A 27212-nucleotide genomic window follows, 5' to 3' on the forward strand; every position below is an offset into this window, starting at 1 on the left:
TAACTGGCCTCAACTAGAGGGACTATTTTTTAAATCCCGCTCATGCAATTATTATTTTTGTTTGCACACGGCCACAATATTATCTAATAGATTTATTTGATTATATTTCCCAAAATCTAAACAAACTAGTAGCCTAATTTAAACCACCACAACCCAGTCCAGGTAGTTACTTACAATTAACATGAACCTGTTTTTTTTTTTTTTTTTTTTTGTCCTGCAAGCTTCATATCTGGCAAATATCATATTTCATATCTTCTTGTGCCTGCACTAAAGTAAAAACCTCCTTTTTTGTTGCATCCCGCAGGATCCCAGTCACGATGCACACCTCTAGTCTCAACCAGACGCTCTGTGGACATTTCTGGCAAAAAAAAAAAAAAAAAGAAGAGAAGAAAAAAAAAAACAAACAATAGTGTGCCGCTCATTTATACTTGTATTTGTATTTGTTTAGAACACATTATTTGCTCATTCCAAATAATGTATTCATATTCAGTTACATCCCTAGTACCAGCTCCAAACACATACTGTGGTACACACTGCTCTGCAGTGGAGTTTATCCATCTGGGAGAAAAAGATGGGCCCTTATTTAAGCCAGTAGGAGATGAAAATGACAGGATGATGGAGTAAAGAGACTAACAGGATATTCTACTTCATTTGCTTTGAGAGTATTTGGTGTACGAGCGAACAGCTGAAAGTGGCATCTGAGATCTGAGCTGCCCATCCCTCTACAGGGTTCTGCTTGGTAGAGCAGGCATCATGATCAGGGCATGTCCACCACATTATAGACATCCACACATTATAGATGCATGTCTGCATCTAGAGCTGTCTCACCCTGGGTTTCTCTCACTTTCTCAAACTTAGTTTAACTACAACGTCACAAGTTGTTCTCCATGCTCTGCTGGCACTGTCGACTCTGCTCTGTTTCTCAAATTACAAAAGACACAGTTTTCAAACCCACACTAAAACCTTCAGAATCCTGTTCTACCTTTAATATACTTGTTCTATTTGGGGGACTTTCTTGCTCTGTTATTAACAGAACTTGAAACAGGCTTGAAATTGAGCACTTGAAGACTCTTGAATGGCCCTAATAGCTAATTCGGCTTTTAATATGTAAGTTATATTAAGCCAAGTAAACTGGGAAAAAATTACAAATGCCGGACCTAATCCAATTCCAGAACAAGTATTTTAAGTGCCAAGAAACATATCAAGTGCTCCTCAGTCTTATCAACATAACATGCCTTAATTAAACAATGGATCTGAGTAGAGTGTGGAAGCACACGCGTGAGAGGAGTGTGACGTGTGTAATTATATCAGTGTGTGGTTTCAGCGACAAAGCCTCATACACTTGGTGTGCTGCTAATGGGCGCAGAAAGGACTTGCTTCTGATCTGCCTGCCATCAATGGGCCGTTAAGAGCCATGACTGCTGTTCCACATTATTACATAACTAATTAGCCAACTGGTTGAGGTAGGCCACTGATGAGCTCCTTTACTCGTTAATGGAAATATGAACCTCACAGCTAATGACGTGAAAGCACAATGCCGGGCAACAAACTCTCCAGAGGTGGGTGGTGGGAGGATGGAGGTGGCAGAGATGAGGGGGTAGAGATGATGGAAAGTGGAGGGAGAGCTCATCTTAAATGCAACTTAGATTTTTTTTGTGCAGGCTCACACAAGGTCACAGAAGTCCAGGAGACGGTTCACATAACTCTATAAATTAACTTTCAGACTCGAGTTTTATTTAGCTTGATGCTAATTTGAAACAAAACTTGATTATGCACTTTTTTAATTACAATTCTTTAAGCAGTGAAGTCTAAAAAGCACAAGCTGAGGGTTTCTAACCATCTGCAGCATGAACCTGCAAGTGGTTTAGCATCTGTTAATATAGATTTATATTATATTGTCGAAATTCAAAGACACGGGCAGATAAAGAGAAATACGTTCAGCTTTTTGTCTGCTTTTCTGTTCGCATTTAGATGCTTTATGATTCTGCAGAAAACAGAAAATACATTATTTAGAGAGATCTGATCTGAGATTTCCATACAAATCAGTTTCTTTATGTTTAACATAACTCCAGGATACAACATAACTATTTTTTAAGAACTGCATTGCATTCTGATTGCACTTTTTTTTTATTTAATTTTTTACATTATGCAAAACATCTAATGTATGAATAATACATTTTAAAAGCATTTATAATGAGTTTTATAGCATCTGTAATACAATCTGTAATGTAATGCAGTATTTATTTAAATTGTATTTAAACTGCATTTAAACATGTTATGTAACATACATAATACCTAGTGCCTCTATAATTGTGCAGATGTAATTATGGTTACATGCATAACATTTTAATCATATGACTTTATAATTTGTAGGATACATAACATTATAATACATCATACACTCACTGGCCACTTTTGTTTAGGGACTTTATTGTGTATTCTGAGATCATTTTCTGCTCACCATGGTTGTAAAGGGTGTCAGCTTGAAGCAGTCTGGTCATTCTCCTCTGACCTCTCTCAATAACAAGGCATTTCCGACCACAGAACTGCAGCTCACTGGATGTTTTTCTGTTTTTCGCACAATTCTGTGTAAACTCTGGAGACTGCTGTGGGTGAAATTCCCAGGAGATCTGCAGTTTCTGAAATACTCAAACTAGCCCATCTGGCACCAACAAAAATCACTGAGGTCAGATTTTTTTTTCTCCTTTCTGATGTTTGATGTGAACATTGATGATTTTATGCATAATGCTGCTGCCACATGACTTCCTGATTGGATAACTGCATAAATGAACAAAGGTATGGGTGTATTTTATTCATCTGAACACCATGGATGCTTGTAAAGGATAAACTGTCTACAATTTTCTTTTAAAACAGGTATTATAATGAGTTATGCACGTGTTATATATCCTGATATTATAATGTTATATCCTCTGATATATATAACCATATAGCCCTAAATACCCTAAATATGCGGGCAACTTTAGAAGCATTAGGTTTTATATATATGTGCTTTATAATGTCTTATAAATGATTCTGAATTGATAATGTATTATAAAGCAGGATTATTTAAAACACACTCCCAGTACTTCATATCTTCATTAATACAAACCTTCTAACCAGTATTTATTTCTAAAGTAGCTCTTTTATGCTCCCACTCTTGCACACATACTCATATCTACCTGCTGGCAGGGTGCTCATGTTTAACACTAACTGCCTGGCCTTTCACCCATCTCTTAACCTACGGCTAAAAAGAAATCACTAGGAGAATGTGGGGCTAAATATCTACAGTTGACCACAGACAGGATAATAGCTAAAGAAAGAGAGTTCAGTAGGCGGACTAATTATCAGAAAATGAAGGGTGCAAGTGCAGCCGTGCTGTAATGGAACAAAGAGGCCCATTAGAGTCTGTGTTCTTAGTGGCGGGTTGAAGTGAACAGGCTGAGGTGTGAGACAGGGCGGCAGGAGATCGGTCAGCTTATTAGCTGGCTGGTTAGATACGGAACAGATCCAATCTGCTAATCTGCTGCCACCAATGAAATGACCTTCTGACAAGTGATGTCACTTGCAGTGAAACTGCTGACTATCTGAGAAGAAGGTGAGAAGAAATGGAGAGGAATCTTTTCAAAATCTTCCCACTCTGACTGCACGTCCGCTCTGTCTTAAACCACCTCCTGGACTCTAAATGTATATGAAATAAAAATGCTATTCAAATTCAAATTATGTTTACATTTAATAATACATAAAATAAATAAAAATAATCTTAATCAGCTAAGTAGAAAGCATCTACATTTTGCTCCGTCAAGCACATTTACTTCTCCATCAGCAAGTAAGAGAGGAAAAAATTCGCATCTCACAGAGCAGCAAGAAAGGCAGCACGTCAGAGACGTATTCACTCTTTTGGACTTTTTTCTACTTGCAGAAGTGTAGCACTGCACAACACCAGCTGCCTGCCTCCCTCCTGAGAACTGGTGACCAAATAATGTCCGACATGAAAGGCACTTAACCAAATGCCATAAATAAACACGCCTCCCAGACAAGCAGGCCCTTGGACGAAGGACACCTTCAGCAGCCCTGTCAAAATGACAACGTTAGGATTCCCGGCAGTGGCCCACGTATCATCAAAAGCTGACCGAGAAATCAGTCTCATTTCCATGGGAAAAAATGAGCGTTTCTACAGGCAGACATACAGGCAACCAACCAAACACCATCATATATCCATAATATATCCATTATATTATCCTGGTAGTGTTTATGGTGAGAATGAAAAAAAGAAGAATTGGATGCAATATGTTTGGTAGTTTCAATAACATGGATATTGCCACCTCAACTGACTGCAGAAGAACTACTACATAACGAGTGCTATCATCTTGCACCAGTAAAGAAATCATGTACCAGTGAAGAAACGAGAGAATTAGGAATATTACATTCCCCCATGCCAGCCAGCTGATCCCTGTCAACCATTTATGTGTGTACCAACACCTCTTCTACTGTAATATAGTTGTATGACACATCTTTCCAACCCATGAGATTACAAGCTAGAAGGCATAATAAACTCCACACATTAAGATTTCAAAGAACCATCTGCAGACAGTAGCTCAGGCTGAAATGGATGTTCCTACTGTTAATATTAATCTCTGGCTCATATAGCCCCTGTAATCATAAATGCCTCCCTCTTCATCATTAGAGCTTCCTGAACTAAACAGATCTGACATTATTTTCACAGGGGTTAAATGTGACACGCTTCACTCTTTATGTTTTTTTTGGGAGGTGGGATGGCTCTCACAGAGAAAACAGATATGATACTGGAGGAAAAAGGATCAAGTCCATGCTCTTTTTGCCCAGAGGCAGCTTAACACCAAGACATAATTCATCGCAACTTGAATGAAATTACATCGGAGACTTGGGGCTCCCGTACATTATTGATACACTTACAGCTCTTCCTTCTGACACAGAAATCTATATTTGCCAACAAAAAGAAAAGCCTGTCAGAGTCTCTTTATGTCCCACAAATAGAATGTCTGTTTCAACTGAACATTACAAAGCAAACCACATCCAGATGCTGAAACACGAAACTGGAGCCTATACTCACACAGCCAAACAGATGATCCTCAGAGCTTCTATTTCATATGCAATATTAGAAAGCTGTAAATGCTCAGTGATCACTATGATATCATTCTTTATCAACGTGCTGTTACAGCAAGGTCAGGTACAATGAGAACATTTCCCCTGCACACTCCCTTTTCTCTCTCTTTATCTCCCTCTTTCTTATTCCCTGTAATTTAAGAGGAGAAAGGCACTGAAATGTCCTCTTTTCTCTGTTTTGACATTTCCTGATCTCAGCGAGCACTGCAGAAATACCATGTTCCATTACAACCGGCTAAATTACTGTGATCCTTTCAAATATCACAATCCCCCTCTATTACCTCAAATAACTCTTAAGACACTACTGCATGAGTGTAAACACACCTACAGTCACAAAAGATGGCAGTGGTAATAAACAGTGGATTAGATTTGGAAAAAAAAAAAGATAAAAGGTTTTGGACAAATTACAGGGCACAAATCAACTGATCCGTTTCTAAATAGCATTTAACGTCCTTTTTGTACATAAACAGAATGACGATTTCGCTTGTTGGCGTCTCAGCCTCAAAGACTTGGTTTCAAGGAAAGAAGAAAGCGAAATAGAGAATTTTTCTCTCATCCTAAACTGCTACTTCTTTTCCACTCTCCTCACAGCGGTAGATTATCTTCCTATGATATTGCAGGCCAGTCCCTCAGCGTGGCGAGGTAGACGCCAAATTGGCCAGCCGACACTTTCGTCACTTATCATACATGCTAATGGGCTGAGTCGCAGCAGGCAGGCAGTGGGCTAGCTGGGCATCCAGAGCAAGCTGAGAGGAAGGTGGAGGAAGCTCTGGAGGAAATGAGACTGGTAATCTCCACACTGCCCGCAGGAGGTAAGGACTTCGGTGCGGAGGACGCGAGGAAAGAATTCACATCAGACTGGCACAGGCACGGAACACCATGGCACAGCATCGCTCCTCACACACACTGGGTGGGAGTGACTGAGCAGAAAATTACTCAGTAAAGTCCAGTTATAGAAAATAAAAAATATCTGAAAAAAGTCTGTGATTGTTAAGGCTGCGGCCAAAGTTGAAATATGAAAAACAAAAATGAAAAAGAGGAATGATGTAAGAGTAAATGTATATGTACATATACAGTATATACAATGGATATAAAAAGTCTACACACCCCGGTTAAAATGGCAAGTTTTTGTCACGTAAATAATGAAACAAAGATAAATCATGTCAGACCTTTTTCCACCTTTAATGTGAAAAAACAAAGTGAAAAATTTTAAGGGAAAAAAAAGAAACAGAAAATCTTACAATAACCTGGTTGCATAAGTGTGCACACCCTTTTACAATGGCGCATTTGACTGTTTTATTATACAGCTATTTATTATACTATAATCATTACACAGCTGTCATCAGTGAAGTCATTCTGATTAACCCCAAATAAAGATAAGCTGTTTCTGTAGGATTTGATTGACATCTTCTTGATTTTATCCAGTTGCTGAAGCCATGGTCCACAAAGAGCTTACGAAGCAGGTACGGGATCTCATTGTTGAAAAGTTTCGATCAGAAGAGGGGTTCAAAAGAATTTCCAAAACATTAGATGTACCATGGAACACAAAAAAACAAATTTATCAGGAAGGCTGCAAGGAGATCTTCAGCAACATCTTCAGCAAAGGAGCTGCAAGAATATCTGGCAATGTACTGGTCATTCCCTACATGTGACAACAATCTCTTGTAGGGTGTTAGGGTGGCTAGATGGAAGCTCTTTCTTATATATAAAAGAAATTTGCCAAAACCATGTGGCAAATGTGTTATAGTCTGCAGAATCCAAGGTAGAACTTTTTTGGGTATAATTCTTCCCATGGTGAAGCATGGTGGTGGCAGCATCGTGCTATAGAAATGCTTCTCTTCAGCTGGGACTGTGGTCTAGTCAAGGGAATCATGGATAGTTCCAAATACCAATCTATTTTGGAACAAAACCTGCAGGCCTGTTAGACAGCTGAAGATGAACAACAGTTGCACCTTCCAGAACAATAAGGACACAAAGTACAAATCCAAGTCAACAAAGGAAGTTTTGGAATGGTCCAGTCAGAGCCCAGAGGTAAATGCTATCAGAAACATTTGGATAACATGAAGAGGGCTGTGCATAGGAGATTCCCTCACAATTTGATAGACCTAGAACATTTTTGCAAGGAAGAGTAGAATAAAATTGCCAAATCAAGATGTGCTAGGTTGGTAGACTCTTACCCAAAGAGACTTTTGTATTACAAGCAAAAGGTGCTTTACCCAAGTATTAGTTATTGGTTATTGGTATAAGGTTATTGTACTTTTTTTCTCCCCCAACCACACCACCCTGCAAAAAAAGTTTCTATTTGTTTTTCACTTTAATTTTCTTGGTTGCTACATCACATTAAAGATTTGGCATTATTTATCTTGGATTCCAAAACTGTAGTTTTAACAGGGGTATGTAGAGAGAGACAGACAGACAGACACATAGAGAGCGCACAGACTATAATGTGTCAATGAGGACTCCCAGAGAGTTTATTCCACGTCAGGATGCAGTCACTTCTTCCATGGTGTCAAACAGCCCTCACACTATAAATAACACTTCCTGGCTTCTCGCTTGCACTAAAATTAGCCTAGTATTGAACGCCCCTTCACACACACACACACACACACACACACACACACACACACACACACACACTGGTCTGAGGTCATATAACTGGCCATAAACCCTCTCCTTCAACTCCAGTACCTGCTCATGCTCTGGCCATTTTCCAATAGATGGAACACAGAGACGGTGTCCTGGCTGTCCAGATGTTTCACAGCTGTCTGAAAAGAAGCAGGTGAACTGAAGCTCTCATCAAGCCTGTTCACTGTTAACCTCCTAACCTCCACCAACGCAGGAGAGTGGAGAAGGACGACGGAAGAAAAGAGCCAGGAGTGTGTAAGTGTATAACTTCAGCACAAGGCACAAAGCAAGAGATATTATGAGGAAAGAATGAGAAAGAAAAAAGGACAACTGACTATTTCAGCATCCACCTCTGTATTCTATTTGCTTTTGAGTTCCACTGTGTAACTTATGTTGGTGAAGTAGTCTGTGGGTGGTTTTATAAGTATTCAAACAATGCTGGATATTTTTAATGGAAATAACAGCCTTTTTCATTCTATTTCTGTCTTTTGAACAGAGCAGAAAAAGTGTGCTTGGTTAAATGGAACCACGGACACTAGAGTACTACAGATCACCCAGGGCCACAATATGGGGAGGGTCCTTAAAAGAAGACAGTATTCACAGGGCTACATCACACCTGACAATTGATATAAACCTACATAAACCTTTACTCCAAGGGTTATACCAATAGGTGCAAGCCGACTGCTTAAGCCGACTGCTTAAATTGCAACTTTAATATTAGTTTGATCTAACAGCACGTTGAGTGACATACAGATTGTTGAGTGACATACAGATTGTTGAGTGACATACAGATTGTTGACCCTCCATGGTGTCAGACTTACATTAGAATGTTATGACATAGATTATAAATTAAAATAAGTATATCCTGTAAAAGGAGCCTCCCCTGTAGATAAACTCATCATTTAAACATAACAAATCCTAGTTGATGCAGGAGCTCAAACGCAAGTACGCCTATTCCCAAGAAATCAAAATCAGGTTATAAAAAGAAAAAAAACTTTTTTAAATTAGGCAATCCGATCAGTTTAACCATATGTGTGGCGGCGTGGGAAAACCCTTTATACGGTGAAACTGTGAGATTTTCTACCGCATGAAGCTCTGATAACTACATGCATTCCTGAACTGAAATACGTTCCTATTATCTCAATCAAAATAGAGATGATAAAGGATGTTATAAGCAGACAAACCCGACGCGTTTTCCCAGACTGCCTCGCGTATTAGTATCAAAGAACATCCAGGAGCGGAAACAGAATAATGAAATGAAAAGGAAGCTGTACTATCTAGTATAAATAGGGATAATGTAGCTTTCAAAATATAATGTAACAGCTATGTTTAAGCTTATCATAACAAAGCATCCCACAACTAAGTGTTGATAGATACCCTAACATACATTTTGATTGTTTTTAATAGATCGCAGAGCACACATGCACAAGGTCCAGGATTTTACTCTACACCAGACTAGATCAGGTCAAGGGCTCTACTGCTCCAGCCTCTTGAATTTTTAATGGTGGCTTGTACGTCCATGCCAGAACCGATCGGCAAGCCTGGGGTCTGGGATGCTCCATTTTTTCCAGTGCTTGGAACCATTCAGAGCCACTTAAGGCCCTCCAGAGCCCTGGCAGCTTTTGAGTGGCCTCTCTGGGTCATCAGAGCCTCTCTAAAAAGAGCTCCTCCACTCACCCAAAGCTCAGGGCTAGTGGGTCACAGATGGTGCTTCTGGAGATGGCTGCAGACCAACCAAGTAGTGTACGTATTGAGCTGGACCTCCGCTAGCAGAGGGAGATCATTACTGCCATTTTGCAAAATATTCATCATAATAACAATATTACCATGGATGAATTAGCAAGTCAAATATTCACACAGAGCTTCCGAGCAAACGATGCTTCAGAGACCACTTTGATCTTTCTGGCAAAAGCAACTTGACGACAGCATTTGATAACACCAGGAAAAAGCAAACAGAGAAACAGTGGGATTTGCTTCAGAACTGCTTTCCAGTGTGCTCTCCTTCATTCCATTGCTTGCTTTTCCTGCCTAATATTCAACATATTGTCCAAGTTGACCAGTAAAAACATAACAGAGTTGTCATTTTTAGATGGATGGAAGCCAATAATGGAAGTAGCAGATGAATCTTCCTCCCTACCTCCACCCAATCATATTTCTTTTTTCCTTAAACTCCCCAACTGGTACTAACGATGCATGCAATCCCCCTATGGTCCAATTTAATGCTGCCAGTCGATGGATAGCCAGTTTCCTGCTCAGAGAGATCGACTGAAGAAAAAAAAAGGATAAATTTGCTCAGTGCTCCCTGAACAATGAGAGAATTTGATGCAATATTATATAAAAATCAATAATGTGCTTGTAGTGTGCATGTGGGTTTTGTAGGCAGCATCCAGTCTCCATGTGTCGCCTTATTTCGTCAGAAAACGGGGACTCGTTGCCTAACAAAAGGTACTAGCAGCTTCAGTTACAGCTTTTACATCTCAAAGTCATTTGCTATGACAAGTCTGACAAGTCAGATGTTTGAGGCCCATAAGTGCCTTTTTATTTTACTTTCCAGAATTCCATTCCGGCCTTCATTAGTGATTTTGCAGCTCGGTGATAAAGTGGATGAGAGAAGCTCTCACACTGGCACTGAATTTAATGCTACATAGTGCATGTCAAAGGAATGCTTTGCTAGTCAAAATGGTGTCCTTATCGTCTTAGCCTCAGGGTCGCAACCCTGTCCCTCATGCACCATTCATTCGAAAACCCCAGGCAGGTGAGCAATCGAATAAAAAATTCAGCAGAAACTATAAAACAGTAAGCAGGGTGTCAAGTACCACACTGCTCACGCTGCCAAGGCTATGATTTTAAATCTCCCCACAATCTTTCCACCATACACTTTTAACAAGGCCCTTAAATGGATGCCAGCTCCTCTTCCAGCTCTCATTGGCTGAAGGAATTGCAGCTAAAAGAATAGACAGGTTGCCTCTCCCAGTCTGGTGGACAGAGCACCAAGACACAATTTCATGCTTTGTGGCCAGTGCACACCAATATCACGCCATAGCCCAGACCCAGGATGGCAGGGAATAAGGAAGACTCCCTGCTTCCCTGCTTCTAGGCCACCCAGCCAGTCTCCCAGCATAGCAGCTGTTATAACAACCGACTCAGCTTCTGCTATCAAATATTAATCCCGCCCCAGTCTGAAAAATTGAGGTGAAACTGACTTACCATTTTATTATTGATTTCATGAAAATGAATCTCACAGACTTTCTCCACCACATCCTCATTCTCGAAAGTTACAAAGCCAAATCCTGCAGAAGAGGGAAGTAGAAAGTAGAAAGGAGGATAGAAAAAGAGAGGGAAAGATGGGAAAAGGAGAGGAGAGAAAAAGAAAATAAAGCACATGATTGAAGTGAACTAATACAGAAGCCGTTAAATGAACAGGAAAAGCAACAAATATCTGTTGATTGCTAATACTGCATGGTGAAGACATAAATGAGTCATTGAGTCATGCAGCAATCTACACTTTATTGGCTCCTAATGATGTGCAAATTATGTATCCAGTACAACGCAGGGGCTCTTTTGCTGTTAAAGAGATGAAGACCTGGGCATTATTAAAATAGCTCTGAATGTGTTCCTCGGAGAGGCAGGAAGCTCAAAGCCCGTTTAATGAGATTCATAGAGCCAGCCCTGCATCTGAATCCCATTACTAAATATTTGGTGTTTCTTTGCTGGTGTTTCAATGCATGACACACTATTTTCCATATAGCTAAATGTCTCAGCTAAGAGCTTTCTCAACCATACAAAAAATACTGTCTCAAAATCCTACTATTTCACTAAGGATCTAGTGAATAACAAAAGAGCATTCAAACCTCTGGAGAGTGAACTAGTCATTGTAAAAAAAATGTCCAAATTGGGAAATAACACTTACATACAGACCATTGAAGCATTCATACCCACACAAACACAGACAGAAACACACCCACACACCCATCAGTAATAGCTCAGAACCTCCCTTCAACAACCAGAGACAAAGCAAGAAAGAAGGAAAAAAAAAAAAAAAAAGCTTGTGGCACCCTGCTGCATTTAGACGCAACGTCTGGCTTTTCGGAAAGTGCGAGATAAGCCTGAGGGTCAACGGGCCAACGTGGTTGGGAGAGAACCTAAAACAGGAAGCTGCAGAGCCCTCTTCATGCCTACTGTGATAAAAGCAGATAAAAAAGCAGGAGGGTTGATAAGAGGGCAGCAGATAAACAATCCTCCGGGCTCCGCTCTGACTTGGCGTGACCTCTGAGTGATTATAAGTACAGTTCTTTTTGTTTGGGGAGGAGAACATTTACCACTGTATGTGCTCTTTGACTTCACAACCACCAGCATTTTTTTGTCTTCTCTGGGGTAAGAATGGAAATTTGTCAAAGCTGGACTGGGCACTGTTGAAGTATCAGGAGGTCACTGGATGGTGTACTAACAACTGTGGCATGAGTCAGAGTGTAAATATACAAGCCCTTCATGATGGAACGCAGTAAAGGTTAACAGCAGTCATTTCTGTATGTACAAACTAGAAGGTGATGTATGGTTATTGCCCTAATGTCACTGGTGCAAATTCCTCTTCTGGATAAGAGGAAGCTCCTTTCCTCTTCCTGCCAGGGTGCGGCAGTGTCTCTAGCTGACATCCCTGAAATGACGTGAGTTATGGGAGCCTCTGGCTCGGGTTCTCATGGGCGGATATTGGAGTGCAATTTGCAGCCAATTACCGTGACCTCTCCTCTGACAACGGCTTCCTGTATAAGCCCATTAGGGCATCCTCTTGTTGCCTCAGGCTGATGCTTGGCTGGAGGCTGGACCATGTCCCACTCTGCACTGCTGGCTCTGATATATAACCTTCGATATGTCCTGTTCTCTTATTCCTTCTCACCTTTCCCGGTAAGCCCTTGGGTGACAAGCATATGGACCTGAGATGCTAGCTCTCTGATGCCTCGATCTCTCTCACTCTCACTCTCTCTCTCTCTCTCTCACTCTATACCTGACACGTTCACTCTGTTTGACAGATCCGCCTGTCTCAACCCGGCCACCCTGGGGCCATTTCCACATCCACTGCTTTTATACCTTTAAACACTGCAGAGCCGGCCTGCTGCGTCAGCTAATCAGAAAAGATGTCACAGTTTCCTATCTGTGGCTGAGGTCGCACTCTCTCAGGGCCTGATTATCCCACCTTATGATCCATTCTTCTTCCTTTGTTCTTTGTTACAATATGCCTGCATATTGCTGGAATGGCAATAACCGTATGTTAAAAAAAAAATGAGAATGAATAACAAATTCAAAAACAATTTAATGATAGAATACATCCTGAGTTTTTTCAGGAACTGCACAAGTTTAAATCATACTATGCGTGCCGTTTTAAAGAATAAAACCAGTCAGGGGAAAATGTCCCTCTTCTGCTGGGAGACATTTACATGTGTCTGCAGCCCGTGCCTTGATGGGGCTGCCTTTGAAATCATGAGAAGCAGTTAGTTTTCCCATCTTGGGCCTCCGCACCCTTATCAGTCGCCCAACGACCACTTCTGACAACCAACAAATCAGCTGTCAGGAGCAATTTCTCAACAGACGGGAGGGAGGCAGGAGCAGGGTGGTGGGGGCTGCTGGGAGCTGCTGTACCTGCTGTACCCTATGCTAGATGCCTCTCTCATAGCACAAACACAACCAAAATTACACACCTTACAAACCAAATGAGAACCATTTGTATCCCTTGGAATAAAAATAAATCATATAGCATAATCTATATAGTTACTGATGATAGCAAAAGCATGCACTACTGTTATGTACCAATATCGACAATACGTGATATACCCTTGATAAATAAAGCACTGCTGTATGTGTTAAAAAAGCACTGAGCCATCATAGCTCAGGCTACTCAGAACAATTCCCTCCATGCTCTGTCTTAATTAGTGCACTCAGATTGTATAAAACCTTGTGTGAGGGATCAGGTAACGATCTCTCTGGCCATCTGTGTCAGAGTTCAGGGCAGTATCGGCAGAGTGAGCTCCCAGCTCGGCACCGGAGCTGGCAGCCAATCAAAAGCACTCCAGGCTGCTTAATGACAAGGCTGACTAGCACAGTGGCTAACAGAATCTCTTAATGAAGAATGCGATATGCTGAGGCCCCTCCACAGCCCCGGCAATGTCAGACGAAGGAGAGGGCACAACAGAACAAAACAACATCTGCTTCTGTGTGTCAGCAGCATGGAGATCTTTGGGTTTTCTGTCTGTAACCCCCAAAAGGATCATTCCATTCATTTAGCCATCCATGTGAACCCAGCAAGCTGTTTGCAGGCATCTGAAACCATTTCTGCCATACTTACCCAAAGCGACAGGGTGCTAGTGAAACATCATATGTTTCATATGGGGTGGGGGGGGGGTGGGGGTGTTTATTTCTGTACTCTGTGTAGTTCTGTATTTTCCCTTCTTAAACTTTTTTCGAGATCCCTCAATGACAACATGTGGATTTCCAATCTCGGGCAGGATAATAAGTGTTAGTGGCTATTACAGAGGTGTCTGGGCCGCATCTCACACTTATTAAGCAGAGAGCGAGGCAGGCCTGGTCTCCGCAGACACGCAGACATTCACAGCCTCTTACAAAACAAAGAGCCTCCGCCACGCTTAATGCCAGTCCCCCTCGGAGCCCAGCACAAATAAAATTAAAATGCTAAATCAATGAGTCTTCCACTGACCTTTGCTTAAACAGCTGAGGGTGCCCGGAGCAGTTCAATGTATTTGAAGGGAAGAGGTACACAACCAAATCAGATATTATTACCAATGCGGCATATCCTTCCCAGAGGAGAGATGGGACATAGATTGCATGTTGCATATTAAACAAGAAAAAAGCTACGCTTTCCGGATGACTGCCTGCAGTCTTTCTCAAAGACACGCACACACACTTATCAGGTGCACAAACCACATCCACACAATACACAAAGTGAGATATTATCATTATTACAATCATTTTTAGTAGGCAAACCTTCATCCAAAAACATAACTTTCTCCTATTATTTTTTCATTTTTCTATTATTTAGAATATAAAATCAGTCCAAGTGAAATTTTTACTACCTAGATATACACACAGCCATATGACAAATTAAAGGGAAAAAAAAACAACAAAAAGTGTATTAGTAAAGTGTCAGGCCACCACAAGCCACAAGAACAGCATCAATGCATCTTGGTGTAGATTCTACAAGTCTTTTGGAACTGTACTGGAGGGATGAACACCCACCATTCTTCTGAAAGATATTCCCTCAACTGGTGTTTTGATGATGGTCTCTCCAAAATCTCCCATTGGTGTTCATTTGGGTTGAGACTTGCTCACTGTGAAGGCCACAGTCATCAAACCATTCAATGTCTTGTGGATTGGGGGGTGGAGTCATCCTGGAAGAGACCACTCCCATCAGGATAGAAATCTGTCAGTCAGGATAATTTTGTATTGATTGCAGTGGCTCTTCCTTCTAAAGGAAGAAGTGGACCAAAACCAGGCCAGCAAAATGCCCTCACAGCATGACAGGGGGATTGTTTTACCCTTTAATTCGTCAAAATTTGTCACCAGTCTGAATATATATACAAAGACCTCAATTGCCACAGTAAAATCAAAAAGCCAGTGTTGATAAATCTCTCCTTACTCTGATAAATGAGCCCCTGGTATCATCCATTAATAATGAGTGCAGAAAGTAGCACAAAAAAATCTGTCAATGTACCTCATTTTTTCACCCTCCCAGACATCTCAACAAGCGCTCTCTTGTCTTGGGCGAGGCTATATTGTTCAGCACTGAGAAGTCTTCAAGGAACACTGAGAATGATCCTTAAGCATCAATAAATAGATTGGCATGCATTGATGGGAGTTTGTGGCCTTATTTACACATCCTCTTAATCAAAAAGGAGATGGGAGGAGAGAAAAATAGCCTCTCTGTAAGCTCTTTGGAACTAGGAACCCTTGTAAAGTAAATGAGAGTAGACAGCGTAATCGATTGTAGTAGCAGCCTTCCCGCTACATTATAATGACTTGGATGAGAGGCGCCTTGAACAGAAACAAGCCAGAAACAGAGGTGTAAAAGAGAATATGTAAAAGTTTCTGGTAAGAAATATAGTCACCGACAGGCACTCTATAAATCTTCTGGGTTTTTTGTTTTTGTGTGTGTGTGTGTGTGTGTGTATGTAGAGTGTGTGGAAAAAAAATGAAGCACAAATACGAATTCGAATAGCTTTTCAGGTGAGTATTATAAAAACCATTTGAGTTTCCTGAACAATAAAATGCTTCTTTTATAAGTAAAAGTTTCTACTAAGAGGTGAAAAAAATCAAAGCTGTTTTGAATTCTTCACTGACTGTTTCCAAGGAGGACAAAATCTTCACTAAGCCTTTTATCGAATCTGCAGCGATGGCTCAAAGAGCTTTAAACTCCAGGAAGCATATACACTTCCTCCACTGATCAATCGCTATGCTTTACTGAATGTCGTGTTTGCTGAGGCCTCTGCAGAGTTTTAGTTTCTGAAAGGTGGTTTAGGAGGCAGCTGCAGAACCAGAAACACACCCATCACACCATTAATACCATGGATATAGTTCACTAGCCATAAATCACAGTTCACAAGGAGAGCTCCATTACTCCTATCATCTGTGCTGCTACTCAGCTTTAAAACCTTGAACTCACAGGCAGTAAAAAGCTACGACTGGAAACAGAAGTGAACACAAGTTCTATGTGAGGACACAAATTTTAATAAAAATAACAGTAGTGACACGAGAGTGTCCTTCGCCTCAAACACAATGGGGTAAGATTTATAGTAACATTAGATGACCCAAAAGCCACCTAAAAAACCCAAACTACCATGCATTTCAGAGAAAGCCATTCGTTCCTAATGGCTAATCATCTAACTCCATCCTCCCTCATTAAAGAAGATGGATGATGAGAAAGGTGCTAAGTGTGCACAGTCAGCAGCGGCCATCTGCAGAAAAAAGTGCAGCTACAAGGTTAAGACTGAGGAACCCTGAGCACACAGATAGGGGAATCCCTCAGGTCTTGGCTGTAATATACGAATACACACTTCAGACTTCAGACTACTGAAGAAGGGATTATACTTTTGAAACTTTTTTTACTTTTTTTTTCAAATTATGATGCTGATTGTGCTTAGGGTTGGCGTTTATGCATTTGTAATTTACATTATGTGACAAAGTTCAAATTTGGTCAAAGGCAACAATCCTGGTTAATTAAAAATATTTATTTTCATGGAGGACAATTTGTTTGCATTTCTTTTTCTATATTCTTTAGGACTGTCAACAATTTTGTTGTATATATACTTTTGAGAAAATTGTTTAAAAGATTTTTTTTTTTTTTTTAGAGGAAATATAAGTATTTTCTTAGTTTCTGAGTGGAGAGAGAGAGTGAACTCTGGAGTTGATATAAAAATACAGTGGGATCCAAAAGACCACTAGTGAAAATGTATTTACAGCTTTAAATGAAAAAAAAAAAATCCCAGATGCTTCAGACTTTTGGACTGTATATGATAAATTATAAATAAATACGTGCATTCGTAGAGTTCTTCTACCATCTTGGGACTTAATAACAGGACTAAAAGAAAGTGTATGTAACTGTATTAGAAGAAATTATGCTTTAACTGATGCATTCAAATCTCAGAGCGAATAAAATATTAGCCAGGATTCTTATTTAGCTTAGTGAGTTAGTACGCATTACAAAATGAGCTCAGTATAATTCATTGTCCACTAATTCCACCAATTTTTATAATACAGAATGATTAAGTTTATAAACTAACACAATAACTGCTGTGATGAAGAAATCAACAGAAAGAGAATATCAACCATGAGCCAAAATAAACACAAAACATTTCAAATACAATTGAGCTATATTTCCATATCATTCCCCAGCATTTATCTTATTCTTGTCTTTAACTATATGAAAGACGAGCTGATTGTGTCTGTGGCCATGCATTCAGCTCTGACAGGCCCGGTAATGGAGCGCCATATGGGAGGGAGCTTTGAGCACGATGCATTCTGACAGTTCTTTGTTTCATAATCCATAAACTCCACGCAGGCTGCTGCCTTCTCACAGGCGCTGGAGCAACAAGTCCAATTTCACCCTTCTCCTCTGCAAAGGCTAATGTGATTACACTAGCATCAAAACAATTTGGGCCTTAATTACAGAAGACACATCAAGGCGAGAGCCATGATAGGAATTTCTCAAAGGAAGCAATTGGCATGACAAATTAAGAGGGGGTGGAAAAAAAATCTTTTTTTTTTTTTTCATAACATGATGTTTGATGCATAAATGCTGTTGCTGGCAGCAGAGGCTCAGCCGGTGCAACCTCCACTTCTGGTGTTTATCATTCATACGAAGAAAGAAAAGAAATCTGTATCGTTTACTCTTCACTAATTGCTCAGCTCTTATTTTCAGGTTCTTGTCAGAGAACAGCTAAAGAAATATGAGGCAAATCTTCAGCCTAGGGGAAGGGTTAAGGTTCACTCACAATGCTGATACTTTCTCTCTGTTACTGAAACCCCTTTTCTTCCTTAACTAATCCCCAACAGTGTAAATGACCATAAAGAGACAGAGCTTCGCTTTAATCTGCTGCTGAATAATGCATCCAGATCTTTTCACACCCCATCTCTTTTAGGCCTCACAGAGGGCCACAAGACCTCAATCATTAGGTCTAATTAGCCATTTCAAACTCCCAGCAGTCAACGTCTCAACAGCTAAACCAATAGATCTCATTACTGGACTTTGTTGGGCTTTTATGACTTTGGAATTGTAATGTTCAAGCAGTTGTCCTTGAGATGCACATGAGAGCCGATAAAGAGTGAATCTGTAGGATCTTTTATATTCAGTAACACACATCTGTATACATGTGTAGTTCTAAATTAAAGCAAATGTGTAAATGTTACATAACTATTAATGCTACATATCTATTCGGATGCTATAATCCAGCTGCGTGTTTAGTATAAAGCATTTCAGCAGTCAAACTGAGTATTCAAAACTATAGAAAAAACATGAACCATTACTGGTACCATTACCATTACATTTCTGTAGCACATCTTCCCACTAAATTTGTGTAAATTATTTATCTGAAGGCAGCTGACCAAGAAAGGAAATTGTTTTAATGTACTTTCATAGATTTTTTTATTTTATTTACTCATTGGTCTGATTGTGAAGACAATAAATAAGTAGGCGCCGAAAACAGAATGTTAAAAAATAACTGGATGAAGAAGTTGGCGTTTTTTTTCTTTTGCATCAAATTCAAAACAGGTGTTTCATCTGTTCAGAGCCTTTGGCTACACAAAAAGTGGTAAAATGAAGCACCAGTATAAAACATCACATTAAATTGACATGTCTTAGTTATAGCCATGAAAGATAACTTATCACCATACAGTCATTTTATCTGGATCTCTGTAAGCAAGGAACTGCAGCTGGACCACAGGTGAATACCCCTGCTATAATCTATACCACAAAATTACACACATACACGCACGCACACACACACACACACACACACAAAAAAAAAATCCAATTCGTTTTAAAACAACAAGAATAATCTTATGCTTACCACTGAATTTGTGGTAGTAGTATATTACACTACAGTATTAGGATTTCAAGATTGCTGGGTAAGAAACAAAATGTACCCCACGCTCCCTTAAGTGTCACTCTGAAAACATCAGAAGCACGTGGGCAGTGTGGTTCTGCTCACACCTACATCTCCACTTGTGTGTGTTCAGGGATCTATTCTGTCCAGGCTTGAGTATGTAGGTCACCTAGCAGCACTGGGCCATCAATTTCACTGTCCTACTTAAACAGACACACACTGTGCACTTGAAAAAGTGGGAATTTTTCACTCAAAGCACCAAGAGAAACCCCTTCACCCCAGCTTCCCTCTATCTACCCAATATTTCATCCTGTGGGTTGAGAAATTGGTGCGCAGTAGTAACACGATTCAAAAAAGCAAAAGCGAAAAAAATAAAGCAACAACCTAATAATCCATGGTAGAGGAGCTGAGTTCTTGTGATAAGGAACGCTGTGCATAGACAAATCCAATTTAGAGCCTTCACACTAATATAAAAAAAAAGAATCCGAGCTCTGATCTTTTCAATGGAAAAGTCCCTTAAAAGACTAAATCCATCTGCCCTGCCCTTAGCAAGTTTTGTTTCACTTAATCTGTTCCTCACAATGTTTGTCACAAAATAAGCACGCATCTGGTAAAACTGATAGAAGCCATTTATATAGGAAAATTCTTATTTTTAGTTCATTTAGCTGTTTATTCCTTATTAATATACAGAAATAATGACCTTCACCTTACCATATAATGAAGACAGACTGAGTACTAATGTAAATGCATACATTCTAATATCACACCAAATTACAGCACTCCATCAGCAGCCGATTAAATGGAGGATTACAAAATGATAATATGACTAAATCAAACTAACTAAAAACCTGAATAAGTCAATCAAAGACAATATAATGGGATGAAACCTGTAATTGAGATCATACGACTAATAATTGGGATTAGATTTTCAAAATGAATTAATCAAAGTTGAAAAAAATGCAAATGCAAACTCATTATGTTGAATGAATCAGTCAAGGCAACAAGTTTGCATGATGCTTTCAAGTTTACTTTTACATTTGTATTGTAGTCTCCTTGTGGGTAATCATACACTACATTAAGCGCATAAAATTCACACATGACTGAAGGAGCATGACAGATTCAAATCAAACGTGTTTATACACTGAGACAGTGACGAGAGGGAGCAGCAGAGGGAGAGAGGGAGTGAGTGAGAGTGAGAGTGAGAGAGAGAGAGCTCATAACAATATCTTTCAGAGAGGAATAACACTAATAGAATGTAATTGAGCCACTCACTATGACTCTGCCCAGACTTTTAATGTTTCAGCACATATGGTACATTCAAAGAGATCAACGATTAACTCTTGCCTAATTAACAACACACACACAGAAGGTGCAGACAGTTTCCCCGACGCACGCTGCCTCCTGCAACCACTTGCAGACCCAACATATGTTTCGGATTTATGCATATCTTCATCAAAACAAATAAGGCAATATGCATATCCACAAGCAATATATCAAGCAGTAAAACATCTCCAGAGCAAAAAAGTGGGTTTGTTTTTCTCATATGGAGAAACACTGGAAGAAAGAATCCCTGAATTTATCATATAACTAATAAACAACTACTAAACTAATAAACAACTATCAGCCTCATTTGAAGAAATATTTTTTTCTCTCTGCTCTAATTGCACTTTTAATTACAATTATTACAATTATCCTTATTTACCGGGGTTATTTTTTTCCCCCATGACATCAAGTTGTAGCATTTTTTTTTTTTTTTTTTTAAATTACTGAATCTTCTCAACACACATTACTTTAGCAAAAGGAAAGGACGCCAACAGTGTAATCAATACACTGCGAGACTAAAGGCTAGCAGGCGACGGACTTTCCCGTCAGCATATGTTGCTTATGTACCGCGCCCTGTTCACGGCCTCCTTAGCACAATTTGAAATTTTATTAAGTGCAACATAATTGCTTGTATAATCAAATGTGGAAATGTACATTACTGGGCCATTCCAGCACATCTCCACTCCTTTAATCACTAGGCCTGGGACGGCGCCAAGGTGAATTAGCGGAAATTAAAAGCTCTGGTGCGCCTTCTGCTTCCTCCTGTCTTTCTGCACCTCAGTCGACCTGCTGCTTTCTCTTTCGTTATGCCAAGGAGAATATTTAAGAGCACATCAAGATTTAAGAGCACTGTGACTAACGGACGACTGCAGCCAGGAGGCAGCATTAGGCAGAGGCGGGAGAGGAGACGTGCTGCCTTTCAGGAATATTCAGAGAAAGATCAAGCCAGAGATAGTATTTCAGTGCAGAGAAAACACAAGAGAGGAAAAGATATGACCAAAAGAGAAATAAAAATGTAGTTTAAACACTCCCATTGTGCTCTCGGCATCTATGATGGTAAATAAACAGACTGAGAGCTTTACTTTGGAGAATATAATATAAATGTGGCATGAGAGAGATGTACATCATTTAAAAAACAGTATTTTAACTAGGAAAAGGATTAGGAATATGATAAAAACAATACTAAAAGCAATACTTTTTATGTGTCGTGACTTTTGAAAAATACATGAATTTTTATGTCATCTGTTGTCTGCATTTTTGAAAAAAAAAAAAGACTTGACTTGACTGTGGTTAATTAGCTTAATCTTATACTGTAAATATGACAGAAATCCAACCTTTAAATGAAGTAAATTTATTCCAGGAAATAAAAAAAACTCTTTTAAGTAAATATATTTTTAAACAAAACCACATGTTGGAACCTAGAAATCCTTATGAACAAAATTCAACTGAAGCAAGTTCCCATTTGTGTGTGTGTGTGTGCGTGTGTGTGTGTGCGTGTGTATTTTTTTTTTTTAAGCAGTCATCCATGACCTCTTTTACTGGACTACAAATATTATCCCCACTGTTAGGTATGATGGAGGACCTGTGATGTTGTGATCTGGGAACCTTGTTAGGATACATGGCATCATCCATGAATCACCAGGACATTTTAAAAGAAATGTGTGGATTTGGACCTATATTTTGGATCATTGTCCTGCTGGAAGATTCATCTGGACCCAGAATCAAGCTTTTGACATAGTCATCTCAGACCCTGACTTACACACCACTGAGAATGTGTGGGGTGAGCTGAAGAGGATGGTCCACAAGAGCGGACCTGTAGGATCTGGAGATGTTTTGGGTTTTATACAGAATATCTCAGCTTACTTGCTCTGTATTATAGAAGACTCAGCGCTTTTGTGCTTGTAAAGGGAGGTTATACAAAGTACTAAATACAGGGGTGCCAATAATTGTGACAGATGTTTTTGTTGTTAAAATAAAATGCTTTGTTGTTAGAATAAAATTTTCTTCAATGAAAGGTTTGATTTTCAGTGTGCTATTAAGCTAATTAACCACAAGATTTTTTCCCCATAACCTTTTGATTCACCTTTACTAAAGGTGCCATTAATTCAGTAGCTGAATGTATGCTGTACGTTGTATTTGTTGCATTGTGCTGCACTTTTTTTTTTTTAAACAGTCTCAAAAACTGTCTCACAGTGTCATACCATTTGCATAGGTGTAGTCCTGTGTGCATCCCCTAGTATGCATAACGTTTTACATAAGAATGCACAGTTTAACGCTAAATAAAGCCTTCACTGACAACACTGCACATAAACATCTACAAAGCCCTTTTCCCACAGGTGTGGAAATTCCAACAAAGACTACTCTTGTCAATTTTGATTGTCAAGTAACAAATTTTTTAAAACTTCCAGATTTTTTTTGACAACTTTCTAGCTCAGTTATAATGGTGATATGTAAGTTTACTAGGGTTATAACTGAAAAAGTGAAATGTTGGAACAGGTTTTCTTACATATTAAAAAGAATATGAATAAATTTTAATGCAAGTTTGGTTATCATGAGGTTCTATGAACACTTTAGTGTTACATATATGGATAACAGTGAAATTGCTATTTGTGCTCAGTGTGAGTAGTTTTATACAAACTAATCCATTACTGCCTCAAAGATAAATTATTACCATTAAACATTCGCAAAAAATGCCACAGCTAGTAAAAACAGACAAGACAAAAAATTATCAAAGCCTACACAGCTATTAGCTTAAGGCCGGTAATTCAGCCCCTGATCAATATTTTGAGATGCTCTGAACAAGAGGGAAAGGAAAAGGCTAAAGACTAGCTTTTTAAAACCACATTTTAGCTTGAGGTGTTTTATCCCTCTTTAATTGCCATTTGAGATTGGCCTGATCAATCTGATGGCCTGAATTCCAACTGTGTGCTACTATTAGCCAACCTTTGAAGATGCACTCTGAGGGGGTCTCACAGTTGGCCCACATGCCTCTAATTCATCTAAAGGTTATTCAGATAGACCGGGCAGTAGATGGCCACGGAACTGCCTTTTTTCCTCCACAGTCTTTCTTCTTTTGTGGTGGCCTTGCTCAGGGCTTATTAAGGAGGCAATGAGATGGACGGGAGTTTCTGCAGGGCTAGCACCAGGCATTGCGGCAGCAGCTAACAATGATGGAAAAAAAAAAAAGAAAAAAACAGTGGACTGTTACCACTGGATTGAGGAGCTTAGTGGAGGTCAGTATACTCACACGCATAGACAATCCTGCATTATGTATTAAGGAACTTAATGGATACTATAATTGGTTGATAATGCTGCACATAATCCCATCCTGAATAACCAAATGGAAATCTTCCTGCTTGTACAGTTTTACAAATAAAAGCTGCACCATTTCTTCAAGGGGACCAATTCACACTTCTAAAAAGATTTCTTGCTAATTGCAAACAAGAGCACACCTTAAGTAGAATATGATGGCAGGAGCTTGCATAATGCACAGAGTGCTACACCCTATACTGCAAATTATTACGGAATATAGTGAGAAAATGACAAATGCACTCTATTGGAAGAAAGACATCAGAAGTTCAATACCTCAAGAGAAATGAGAGCTGTTATGTCAAGAAAGACGAAGAGGTAGAGTCTGAGAAAGTAGCATCCTTCACATTTTGATGGCATGCAAGTGGGCCGGCATTAGCAACATCCTGGGGCATTTATGAGGGCCAAAGTGCCACTTTAGCTGGACCCTGAGAGACTCGCTTTCAAAGAGCCTCTTCCCACACACATTCCCATTCATATTCTGTCTCTCAATCTTTTTCGCTCTCTCTCAGGCACACTTTTCTTTCTCACCCTCAACATTGTGTCCAGGCGAAGGTCTGGAGAGCACAAGGAGCAAATTACACCTTCATTAATAGATAGCCCTCTTCGTAATCTGGCGTGCCCTCCCTGTTATCATGTCCTTGTAATCCTTGACTACGACACTGCTCTTAACAAGGCTTAATGTAGCTGAAAGCTGATGCTTAATAATCTATCAAAGATAGCAGGGGCGCTGGCTGTAATAGAGGATCCCTTGCACATAATCAGGGAGCTCTGCTGTAATTCAGAGTGGTTCAGCAAAAAATTGCCTGGCTGGAGATATGGCTGGAAAGTGGAAGCTGATGATACCCTAGAGCCTGCGTCCTAACATACATAGCTATTTTATTTACACCCCCTTGCTCTCTGGCTGTGGACTGTGTATTTGGACAGTTTTTGGCTAAAGACTTTGCTATCCACACTCCCTAAAAACAGATCTCTGCATACGGTGGATTTGTGCGATGCCTATGAACATATAGATGGATGTACGATCAGGGTAGAACCAATTTTGGGATCTCTGTAAGACATGTTCCCCGAACTGTCCCTCTGGAACCTAGAGATAGTCCACATTTTTTCTCTCAGCTCCCACCACATATATACCAGGGATTGAGGGGTTTTTACTGCTTTTTTTTAGGTTTGTTGGGACTTGGAAGACAGCATTTGTCCTCCAGTTTGGGACAAAAGCATCTGGGGGTTCCTACAAACCAGTTAGGTAAATATCAGATACCCTTTTTGGTATCCTTACAAGAACCAATGGTTCTACTGGATATTAAATGTGATACAACGTGGAATTTATGGCAAATATGCTTAGTAAGCCATGGAAAGTTCCAGAGCATAATGACAGAATACAACAGACAGGCAATAAATCTGCTGATATGAAACTTCCAATACTGGATCTATGAAACTGAGGCATCTTTCTCATACTTGTGTCTGGGACCTGAATGATGACTTCCAGTGCACCTTTACAAGTCCTTAAAGAACCATATACTGCTCACTTCACTTGAGATTATTTTTATGAGTTATATGACACCTACAATATGTAAGCACTTCCAGACAGCCGGCAGACTAAAATAAACATTTAATTCCAGCAGTCCTCAGTGATCATAAAAACTGCTTTCATCAGTTTTGTTGTTGACATAACAGTCAAGTGTCAGATTTTTGTTGAATGTCGTATGACTTGTGTTACAACACCATGACAACTGACTTCTTAACGACAGTATGTCCAAGTCATACTATAATGGTTTATGTAGAGTACATTTTTCTACAAAATGCTGGTTTAAAAAATTATCTGCACATTAAGAATTAATCTTTTGTGATGCCTGCACTGAGTCTCTTCCTGTAATAATGTAACAAATTTGGAGACACTTGAAGAGAGATCTGTGTAGAATATTTAACTGCCTTTATATTCTTAGGTTTGTGTATGTAGAATACCCTCTTCAAATCCAATCACAGGTTTTCAGGGACAGTCATTGAAAAGCATTGATTTTGTATGACGATTGGTGAAGTTCAGGCACTGCATTTGGTGAGAAGGGCTTCTTCTTGCAATGCTTCCAAACAGTTTGTTGTTATGAAAGTTGTGTTTAAAAGTGGATTCTGTACCTTGATAACTGCAAGATTCAATTAAACTCTGCAATTTTACAACTGTGATCTTTGGTCTCTTTTTTCTTCTTTTCTTCTATTCTCCTTTTTTGTGGATGACAGTGTGGGTCCAATTCCTGGTAAACATGATGTCACTAAAAATCGGTCACTTGACTCAGGTGGTATCAAAGCTCTATGAATGCCTGAATGGTTGGGTGAGATGCTGTTCTTTTCTGACTGCTGATATTTTCATATTGGGCTTTGTCCATCTTATGGTTTTGTGCGGTGTATGTATGGGTGTAGGTGTGGGATTCTAGCTAACTGGAGATTCCCAGAGTAAGATGATGCAATAGTGGTCAATTTGTTTGTGAGTATGTGGGATGAAACCATACAAAGAAAATCTCTCTTTCTTGCAAGTACAACTATTCAGCTGTGCTGTTAGTCTGTGTGTGTGTGTGTGTGTGTGTGTGTGTGTCTCTGTGTGTGCGTTTTATCGTTTCGGTTTAATTTAAAGAGCAAATCTGAGCAAATCTAAATCGGCCAGACTCCCCTGACCTTCACCAGAGCCTGAGGTAGTGGTCAACCTCCAGCTGTCCGTTCTCCTCAGAGACTCTCTACACAATAGTGCTGAGCCAATGGACGTCTAAGCAGCCAGCCTTTTCTTTGTCTCCCCTACCGATCAGCGTGGGCAAGATAAAGCAATAGGCCTTCACAAACACAGTTTAAAAGGCACTCTTGAATGCAATGCCTCTCTCTCTCTCTCTCTCTCTTTCCTTCTCGTCTCGTGCATAAGGGGATTGCTCACTGCAAAATGTCACTCGCTGTCATTTTTATAATTTGATTTATACGTTGTCAGAAATCTACTTATGCCTCGCAGGCTGCCAGAGTCAAAAAGCCATCCAGGATCGTTGTACAACAGATCGTTGCACATATTTCCTTTAATAACCCTTTCGAAGTACAAGAAGGAAGGAAATGGAATTTTAATGATATCGCCAGCTCCCCACCCCCTTTCTCCTCCTACCATACATACTTTACCACTTTGAAGTCAAACACTTATTCTCCCAATTTCCTCTTACTGCAATTTTCGTGTCACCA

The 27212-nt window shown here is 39.8% G+C and overlaps 1 protein-coding gene across 12 annotated transcripts in view; it reads right to left on the reverse strand.

Moving 5' to 3' along the window:
- msi2b (musashi RNA-binding protein 2b) overlaps positions 1-27212 on the reverse strand; it is a 231529-nt gene that overhangs the window by 61516 nt on the left and 142801 nt on the right. For all 12 annotated transcript variants that reach the window (XM_053239636.1, XM_053239630.1, XM_053239635.1 and 9 more), the window contains one exon: positions 10975-11057. In XM_053239636.1, coding sequence (XP_053095611.1) covers positions 10975-11057 — 83 coding nt within the window. The remainder of the gene's footprint in view (positions 1-10974; positions 11058-27212) is intronic.

The sequence above is a fragment of the Pangasianodon hypophthalmus genome, chromosome 14 (assembly GCF_027358585.1).
Source record: "Pangasianodon hypophthalmus isolate fPanHyp1 chromosome 14, fPanHyp1.pri, whole genome shotgun sequence".
Lineage (NCBI taxonomy): Eukaryota > Metazoa > Chordata > Actinopteri > Siluriformes > Pangasiidae > Pangasianodon > Pangasianodon hypophthalmus.